The sequence below is a fragment of the Lampetra fluviatilis genome, unplaced genomic scaffold (assembly GCF_964198595.1).
Source record: "Lampetra fluviatilis unplaced genomic scaffold, kcLamFluv1.1 SCAFFOLD_1133, whole genome shotgun sequence".
Lineage (NCBI taxonomy): Eukaryota > Metazoa > Chordata > Hyperoartia > Petromyzontiformes > Petromyzontidae > Lampetra > Lampetra fluviatilis.
In genome coordinates, this window is record NW_027620931.1 from 1 (window position 1) to 10,059 (window position 10,059).

The 10,059-nt window shown below is 60.7% G+C and overlaps 1 protein-coding gene across 1 annotated transcript; it reads left to right on the forward strand.

The window, feature by feature from the left end:
* Positions 1–1,254: 1,254 nt before the first annotated feature.
* LOC144954548 (kelch domain-containing protein 4-like) lies at positions 1,255–9,309 on the forward strand. Its single transcript, XM_078885019.1, has 7 exons — positions 1,255–1,272; positions 2,881–2,953; positions 4,067–4,393; positions 5,061–5,261; positions 6,323–6,502; positions 6,814–6,993; positions 7,294–9,309. The coding sequence occupies exons 1-7, from the start codon at positions 1,270–1,272 to the stop codon at positions 7,617–7,619; spliced, it is 1,290 nt and encodes a 429-aa protein (XP_078741145.1). The 5' UTR covers positions 1,255–1,269; the 3' UTR covers positions 7,620–9,309.
* Positions 9,310–10,059: the final 750 nt, after the last annotated feature.

Below are 10,059 nucleotides of genomic sequence, written 5' to 3' on the forward strand. Positions count from 1 at the left end.
GGGGAGTGGGGAGTGGGGGTGGGAGTGGGGAGTGGGTGGGAGTGGGGGGGGTGGGGAGTGGGGAGTGGGGGTGGTGGGAGTGGGGAGTGGGGGGTGGGGAAGTGGGGAGTGGGGGGTGGGGGAGTGGGGAGTGGGGGGTAGGGGTGGGGTGGGGTGGGGTGGGGAGTGGGGAGTGGGGGGTGGGGGGTGGGGAGTGGGGGGTGGGGAGTGGGGGGTGGGGAGTGGGGAGTGGGGGGTGGGGGGTGGGGAGTGGGGGGTGGGAGTGGGGGTGGGGAGTGGGGAGTGGGGAGTGGGGGGTGGGGAGTGGGGAGTGGGGGGTGGGGAGTGGGGAGTGGGGGGTGGGGGGTGGGGAGTGGGGAGTGGGGGGTGGGGAGTGGGGAGTGGGGGTGGGGGGTGGGGAGTGGGGGGTGGGGAGTGGGGGTGGGGGGTGGGGGGTGGGAGTGGGGGGTGGGGAGTGGGGGTGGGGGGTGGGGAGTGGGGGGTGGGGAGTGGGGAGTGGGGGGTGGGGAGTGGGGGGTGGGGGGTGGGGGTGGGGAGTGGGGGGTGGGGGGTGGGAGTGGGGAGTGGGGAGTGGGGGGGTGGGGGGTGGGGGTGGGGGGTGGGGGTGGGGAGTGGGGGGTGGGGGGTGGGGGGTGGGGGTGGGGAGTGGGGGGGTGGGGGGTGGGGAGTGGGGGGGTGGGGGGGGGTACAGCAAGATGGTGCGTGGTGGGGGGTGGGGGGTGGGGAGTGGGGGGTGGGGAGTGGGGGGTGGGGAGTGGGGGGTGGGGGGTGGGAGGGGGTACAGCAAGATGGTGCGTGGTGGGGGTGGGGGGTGGGGAGTGGGGAGTGGGGGGTGGGGAGTGGGGGTGGGGGAGTGGGGGGTGGGGAGTGGGGGGTGGGGGGTGGGGGGGGGTACAGCAAGATGGTGCGTGGTGGGGGGTGGGGGGTGGGGGGTGGGGGGGGGGACAGCAAGATGGTGCGTGGTGGGGGGTGGGGGGTGGGGAGTGGGGAGTGGGGGGTGGGGGGTGGGTGGGGGGTGGGGGGGGGTACAGCAAGATGGTGCGTGGGGGGTGGGGGGTGGGGGGGTGGGGAGTGGGGAGTGGGGGGGGTACAGCAAGATGGTGCGTGGGAGTGGGGGGTGGGGGGTTGAGGGTGGGGGGTGGGGAGTGGGGGGTGGGGGGGGCTACAGCAAGATGGTGGGTGGGGGGTTGAGGGTGGGGGGTGGGGGGTGGGGGGGGCTACAGCAAGATGGTGCGTGGGGGGGTGGGGGGTGGGGGGGGCTACAGCAAGATGGTGCGTGGGGGGTGGGGAGTGGGGGGTGGGGTGAGTGGGGGTGGGGGGTGGGGGGGTACAGCAAGATGGTGCGTGGGGGGTGGGGGGGTGGGGGGTGGGGGGGTACAGCAAGATGGTGCGTGGGGGGTGGGGGAGTGGGGGGGTGGGGAGTGGGGCGTGGGGGGGTGGGGAGTGGGGGGGTGGGGGGTGGGGGGTGGGGGGTGGGGAGTGGGGGGTGGGGAGTGGGGGGGGGGGTGGGGGGTGGGGAGTGGGGGGTGGGGAGTGGGAGTGGGGGGTGGGGGGTGGGGAGTGGGGGGTGGGGGGTTGAGGGTGGGGGGTTGAGGGGTGGGGGGGTCCGTAGAGAGGCGGGGGGGAGATGTCGCCACCCGTTTAGACCACCACCACCACAACCACCACCGCCACCCACCACCGCCAACTACCAACCGTCACCACCACCACCACCACCGGACTGTCCGCGTCACGTCAACAACAATCGATGGGCAACTTCCCACCGAGTGCAAGTCGCTCACCGGGAGTCGAGGTCGGCACCGCCGCGGCACGGACCCGGCAGGTCCAGCTCCCCGCCGTGTGTGACTGTGTGTGTGTGTGTGACTGTGTGTGTGTGTGACTGTGTGTGTGTGTGTGACTGTGTGTGTGTGTGACTGTGTGTGTGTGTCTACACTGCTGTGTGTGTGTGACTGTGTGTGTGTGTGACTGTGTGTGTGTGTGACTGTGTGTGTGTGTGTGTGACTGTGTGTGTGTGTGACTGTGTGTGTGTGTGTGACTGTGTGTGTGTGTGTGACTGTGTGTGTGTTGTGACTGTGTGTGTGTGTGTGACTGTGTGTGTGTGTGACTGTGTGTGTGTGTCTACACTGCTGTGTGTGTGTGACTGTGTGTGTGTGTGACTGTGTGTGTGTGTGACTGTGTGTGTGTGTGTGACTGTGTGTGTGTGTGACTGTGTGTGTGTGTGACTGTGCGACTGTGTGTCTACACTGCTGTGTGTGTGTGTGTGACTGTGTGTGTGTGTGTGACTGTGTGTGTGTGACTGTGTGTGTGTGTGTGACTGTGTGTGTGTGTCTACACTGCTGTGTGTGTGTGTGTGACTGTGTGTGTGTGTGACTGTGTGTGTGTGTGTGACTGTGTGTGTGTGTCTACACTGCTGTGTGTGTGTGTGTGACTGTGTGTGTGTGTGACTGTGTGTGTGTGTGTGACTGTGTGTGTGTGTGACTGTGTGTGTGTGTGACTGTGTGTGTGTGTGTGACTGTGTGTGTGTTCTACACTGCTGTGTGTGTGTGTGTGACTGTGTGTGTGTGTGACTGTGTGGTGTGTGACTGTGTGTGTGACTGTGTGTGTGTGTCTACACTGCTGTGTGTGTGTGTGTGACTGTGCGTGTGACTGTGTGTGTGTGTGACTGTGTGTGTGTGTGCGACTGTGTGTCCACACTGCTGTGTGTGTGTGTGTGACTGTGTGTGTGTGTGACTGTGTGTGTGTGTGACTGTGCGACTGTGTGTCTACACTGCTGTGTGTGTGTGTGTGTGACTGTGTGTGTGTGACTGTGTGTGTGTGTGTGACTGTGTGTGTGTGTGTGACTGTGCGACTGTGTGTCCACACTGCTGTGTGTGTGTGTAGAGAGTGAAGCGTGATGTGGACAAGGGCATGGCGCACACAGACATGTTCCTGCTGAGCCCTGACACCAAGGAAGGTGCTGGCACCGCAGTGACGCACACACGCACACACACACACACACACGTACACACACGCACACACACGCACACGCACACACACACACGCACACACACACACACACGCACACGCACACACACGCACGCACACACGCACACACGCATACACGCACACACACGTACACACGTACACGCACACACGCGCACACGCACACACGCACACGTACACACACGCACACGTACACACACGCACACGTACACACACACACGCACACACATACACACACGCACAGACACACACGTACACACGCACACACACACACGCACACACACACACACGTACACACACGCACACACACGCACACGCACACACACACACGTACACACACACACACACTGACACGCACGCACACGTACACACACATGAGGCGGTGACACACACACACACACACTCACGCACACGTACACTCACGCACACGTACACGCACACACACGAGGCGGTGACACGCACACACACGATGCGTGACTATAACCAAAATCCCCATCCTTACCCCATGATCCTTTGCTGCCGCCCCCGCCTATAAACAAACTCCCCATCCTTACCCATGATCCTTTGCTGCTGCCGCCCCCCCCCCCCCCCATAAACAAACTCCCCATCGTTACCCATGATCCTTTGCTGCTGCCGCCCCCCCCCCCCCCCATAAACAAACTCCCCATCCTTACCCATGATCCTTTGCCGCCCCCCCCCTATAAACAAACTCCCCATCCTTACCCATGATCCTTTGCTGCTGCCGCCCCCCCTATAAACAAACTCCCCTTCCTTACCCATGATCCTTTGCTGCTGCCGTCCCCCCATAAATAGACTCCGCTTCCTTACCCATGATCCTTTGCCGCCCCCCCTATAAACAAACTCCCCTTCCTTACCCATGATCCTTTGCTGCTACCGCCCCCACCTATAACCAAACTCCACTTCCTTACCTACAAACTCCCCTTCCTTACCCATGATCCTTTGCTCCTGCCGCCCCCCCCCATAACCAAACTCCCTTTCCTCACTCGTGATCCTTTGCCGCACCCCCCCCAAACAAACTCCCCTATCCTTACCCATGATCCTTTGCACCCGCCCCCCGCCCCAGGCTGGTGGCGCTGGTCCCGCGTGAGCACCGTGGGTTCCCGCCCCAGCGCCCGCTCCGGCTTTGCGGTGGCGCCGGGCGGCCCCGGCGGGCGGGCCCTGCTGTTTGGGGGCGTCCGGGACGACGAGGAGGGCGACGACGAGCGGCTGGAGGGAGAGTTCCACGCGGATCTCCACGCCTACGACCACGCGCGGCGCCGCTGGAGCCGCGTGCACCTTGCCGGGCGCGGTGGTGGAGGTGGCGGTGGTGGTGGTGGCGGCGGTGGTGGTGGTGGCGGTGGTGCCAGGCGCCAGCGGAGACGGAAAGATGGTGGGGACGCCGGGCGGGACGGTGAGAGAGGAGGTGGTGGTGGTGGTGGTGGATGAGGAGGAGGTGGAGGTGGGAGGAGGAGGGAGAAGGTGGAGGTGGTGGTGGATGAGGAGGAGGATGAGGTGGTGGTGGTGGTGGTGGGAGGAGGAGGGAGGAGGTGGAGGTGGTGGTGGATGAGGAGGAGGTGGTGGTGGTGGTGGAGGGAGGAGGATGAGGTGGTGGTGGTGGTGGTGGGAGGAGGAGGGAGGAGGTGGTGGTGGATGAGGAGGAGGTGGTGGTGGTGGTGGAGGGAGGAGGATGAGGTGGTGGTGGTGGAGGTGGGAGGAGGAGGGAGGAGGTGGAGGTGGTGGTGGATGAGGAGGAGGTGGTGGTGGTGGGGGAGGGAGGAGGGATGAGGTGGAGGAGGTGGTGGAGGTTGTTGTTGTTGTTGTGACTGAGTAGAGGGTGACAACGAGGAGGAGGAGGTGGTGGAGGAGGTGGTGGAGGTGGTGGTGGTTGTTGTTGTTGTTGTGACTGAGTAGAGGGTGACGATGAAGACGATGAGGAGGAGGAGGTGGAGGAGGTGGTGGAGGAGGTTGTTGTTGTTGTGGAGTTGGTGGTGGAGGAGGTGGTGGAGGTGGTGGTTGATGTTGTTGTGGAGGTGGTGGAGGTTGTTGTTGTTGTGGTTGTTGTTGTTGTGGCTGAGTAGAGGGTGACGACGAGGAGGATGAGGAGGAGGAGGAGGTGGAGGAGGTGGTGGAGGTGGTTTGCAGCGACGGCACCGTCACCACGGTGCGCCAGACGGTGGGGGGGGGCGGCTCGCGACCCCGCGACCCCTCCCAGCAGCCCCGCGGCAGCAGCGGCGATGACGACGACGAGGGGGCGGCAGCAGCAAAGGATGATGGGAAAGGTGACGCCCTCTCTCTCTCTCTCTCTGTCGCAGCAGTGCATGCTGGGATTGTTCAGGCTGCTGCGTGCGATTGGTTGACTGGTGGGGCTGCGTGCGATTGGTTGACTGGTGGGGCTGCGTGCGATTGGTTGACTGGTGGGGCTGCGTGCGATTGGTTGACTGGTGGGGCTGCGTGCGATTGGTTGACTGGTGGGGCTGCGTGCGATTGGTTGACTGGTGAGGCTGCGTGCGATTGGTTGACTGGTGGGGCTGCGTGCGATTGGTTGACTGGTGGGGCTGCGTGCGATTGGTTGACTGGTGGGGCTGCGTGCGATTGGTTGACTGGTGGGGCTGCGTGCGATTGGTTGACTGGTGGGGCTGCGTGCGATTGGTTGACTGGTGGGGCTGCGTGCGATTGGTTGACTGGTGGGGCTGCGTGCGATTGGTTGACTGGTGGGGCTGCGTGCGATTGGTTGACTGGTGGGGCTGCGTGCGATTGGTTGACTGGTGGGGCTGCGTGCGATTGGTTGACTGGTGAGGCTGCGTGCGATTGGTTGACAGGAGTGGTGGTGCTGGTGGTAGCGGTGGTGGCAGCGGTGGTGTGGGGCGGTGGTGGCCGTGGTGGCTGTGGTGGTGGTTGTTGTTGTTGCAGGTGATGGTGGTGGCGATCATCGTGGTTGTTGTTGTGGTTGTTGTGGTTGTTGTTGTGGTTGTTGCAGGTGGTGGTGGCGGGTGGCCGTGCGCTCACATGAACGCCATGCTGGTGGTGCGCCAGGCGGTGCTGATAGTGGTTGTGGTTGTTGTTGTTGTTGTTGTTGTTGTGGTTGTTGTGGTTGTTGTGGTTGTTGCAGGTGGTGGTGGCGGGTGGCCGTGTGCGCGCATGAACGCCATGCTGGTGGTGCGCCAGGCGGTGCTGATAGTGGTTGTAGTTGTTGTTGTTGTGGTTGTTGTGGTTGTTGTGGTTGTTGCAGGTGGTGGTGGCGGGTGGCCGTGTGCGCGCATGAACGCCATGCTGGTGGTGCGCCAGGCGGTGCTGATAGTGGTTGTGGTTGTTGTTGTTGTGGTTGTTGTGGTTGTTGCAGGTGGTGGTGGCGAGTGGCCGTGTGCCCGCATGAACGCCATGCTGGTGGTGCGCCAGGCGGTGCTGTTCCTACTCGGCGGCGCCTACGAAGCCGGAGCCCGGCAGGTGACCCTGGGAGACATGCACAAGCTGGAGCTACACACGCTCACCACGTGGTCTACGCTCACACACATGGACCCTGGTGAGTAGTGCTCACACACACACTCACCCACACACCACCACACTCACCACCACACTCACTCACACACACACTCACACACACACTCACCCACACACCACCACGCTCACCCACAGTCACACACTCACTCACTCACTCACACACTCACCCACATGCTCACCCACTCACCCACACGCTCACCCACTCACACGCTCACCCACACGCTCACCCACACACACACTCACACACACACGCTCACCCACCCACTCACCCACACACTCACACACTCACTCACACGCTCACTCACCAGCTCTCTCCATCCCTCCCCACACCAGATGCGCAGGAGTGGCTGGGTGAGTGTTCATCCTCTGACGACGATGACGACGAGGGGGATGAAGAGGAGGAGGGGGGTGGTGATGGTGGTGATGGTGGTGATGGTGGTGATGGTGATGGTGAGGAGAGCACCGGGGAATCCAGCGAAGAGGAGGAGGAGGAGGGGGAGGAGGAGGGGGCAGGTGAGTGCGGAGTGGAGTGTGATGACGATGATGACGATGACGATGATGATGACACCGCTGATGATGCTGCTGATGATGATGACGCTGCTGATGACACCGACACTGCTGATGATGATGATGCCACTGCTGATGATGATGATGACACTGCTGATGATGATGATGCCACTGCTGATGATGACACTGCTGATGATGATGATGATGACACTGATGATGATGACACTGCTGATGATGACGATGACACTGCTGATGATGACGATGACACTGCTGATGATGACGATGACACCGTCACGCTGCCTGTAGGGCTGCGTCCGTGTGTGCTCGCCGGCGGCGAGGAGGCTGCGGCCTACGCGTCCCGCAGCGCCGCCTACTGGCGCCGCTGCGCCCGCCGCCACATGGGGGACGGCGCCCGCGACTCCAAGGTGGCGCGCGTGGCACACGCCATGGCACTCGCTCACCACCACCACGCCACCACCGTCGGGGGCGGCACCGACACCACCACCGCCGGTGTCACCGCCACCGCCGGCGTCACCGCCGACGTCACCGACACCGCCGCCACCACCACTACTACCGGAGGTTGTGGCGAGGCCACCACCCCCACCACCACCACCGCCGGCACCAGCAGCTGAGACCACCGCTGCCGGCACCACCACCACCACCACCACTACCGCCACCACTACCGGAGGTTGAGGCGAGGCCACCATCACCGCCACCATCACCGCCACCACCACAAGCCCGCCACAGACTACAAGGCCGCTGCTGTCAATGTGCACGTGGTGACGGTCGTGATGGTGGTGATGGTGGTGGTGATGGCGGTGATGGCGGTGATGATGGTGATGATGATGATGGTGGTGGTGATGATGGTGATGATGATGGTGGTAGTGATGGTGGTAGTGATGGTGAGCTGCTATCATCTGCGGTGGGCAGGTGGCTTAAGTGGAAGATCTCCGCACACAGCGACTCAGCGGAGCCCCACAGCGGTTCCAATGAGAACATAATCCGGGGTTTTAAATCGGGGTTGGGGTCAGGGGTCAGGGTCAGGCCGATTGGTTGTGATGTTGGTTGTGTGCTCGTATCAGGGTGTGTGTCAGGGTGTGTGTGGTGAGTGAGTGTTGTGTGTGTGGTGTATGTTGTGTGTAGTGTGTGTGGTGTATGTTGTGTGTGTAGAGTGTGGTGTGTGTAGAGTGTGGTCTGTGAGTGTGTGGTGAGTGTTGTGTGTGGTGTGTGTGGAGTGTGGTGTGTGGAGTGAGTGTAGTGTATGTGGTGAGTGTAGTGTGAGTGTGTGCGTGGTGAGTGTAGAGTGTGTAGAGTGCTGTGTGTGTGGTGTGTGTGTGGTGAGTGTAGAGTGTGTAGAGTGCTGTGTGTGTGTGTGTGGTGTGTGGAGTGTGTGTAGTGTATGTGGTGAGTGTAGAGTGCGGTGTGTGCGTGGTGTGTGTGTAGTGTGTGTGGTGAGTGTGGTGAGTGTAGTGTGAGTGTGTAGAGTGCTGTGTGTGCGGTGTGTGTGTGTGTGTAGTGTGTGTGGTGAGTGTAGAGTGTGTAGAGTGCTGTGTGTGTGTGGAGTGTGTGTGGTGAGTGTAGAGTGTGTAGAGTGCTGTGTGTGTGTGGTGTGTGGAGTGAGTGTAGTGTATGTGGTGAGTGTAGAGTGCTGTGTGTGTAGAGTGTAGAGTGCTGTGTGTGCTGTGTGTGCGTGGTGTGTGTAGAGTGTGTAGAGTGCTGTGTGTGCTGTGTGTGCGTGGTGTGTGTAGAGTGTGTAGAGTGTGTAGAGTGCTGTGTGTGTGTGGTGTGTGGAGTGAGTGTAGTGTATGTGGTGAGTGTAGAGTGCTGTGTGTGTGTAGAGTGTAGAGTGCTGTGTGTGCTGTGTGTGCTGTGTGTGCGTGGTGTGTGTAGAGTGTGTAGAGTGCTGTGTGTGTGTGGTGTGTGGAGTGAGTGTAGTGTATGTGGTGAGTGTAGAGTGCTGTGTGTGTGTAGTGTGTGTAGAGTGTGTAGAGTGCTGTGTGTGCTGTGTGTGCGTGGTGTGTGTGTGGTGAGTGTAGAGTGTGTAGAGTGCTGTGTGTGTGTGGTGTGTGGAGTGAGTGTAGTGTATGTGGTGAGTGTAGAGTGCTGTGTGTGTGTAGTGTGTGTAGAGTGTGTAGAGTGCTGTGTGTGCTGTGTGTGCGTGGTGTGTGTGTGGTGAGTGTAGAGTGTGTAGAGTGCTGTGTGTGTGTGGTGTGTGGAGTGAGTGTAGTGTATGTGGTGAGTGTAGAGTGCTGTGTGTGTGTAGTGTGTGTAGAGTGTGTAGAGTGCTGTGTGTGCGTGGTGTGTGATAATGAAATAAAAAACGTTCACCTACCAGCCACCTCTTGGAGTGTTTCTTTTATATTTTAACGTCCAATAATCCATCGCTCTTCTATATACATACTCTGTTTGTAGACACTACTCACCACTTGTATAGTACACACCGACTCGTATATACACACACACTGTGTGTGTGTGTACACTGTGTGTGTACTGTGTGTGTGTGTACACTGTGTGTGTGTTGTGGGTGTGTGTACACTGTGTGTGTACTGTGTGTGTGTGTACACTGTGTGTGTGTTGTGTGTGTGTGTACACTGTGTGTGTACTGTGTGTGTGTACACACTGTGTGTGTGTGTACTGTGTGTTGTGTATATACACGTGTGTGTGTTGTGTGTGTACACTGTGTATCCACTGTGTGTGTACACTGTGTGTGTGTGTGGGGAGTGGTGGGTGTAGTGGTTAGCGCTATGCTGCGCTACGAACCCGGCGACCCGAGTTCGATTCCCGCTCACGGCCAACACCACCGGTGACGATTATCTGAACCGGTCCTGGGCCTCCCCTAGGTCGTCTCAGCCCCAAATGAGTAGCCAGTGTCGCGGTGTGCAGTAAACATCGCCACTGGGGAGACAAAGGCGGCCGGGCGTGGTGCTGGCCACCCACCCCTCGTGTGCCACAGTGCCGGTCGCCTTCACAGGTGCTGCTGCTACTCACAGCACTTGCCCCTACAGTCTGTTACAGGCTACACGGGGGACCTTTGTCTTTGCTACTAACAGCACTTGCCCCTACAGTCTGTTA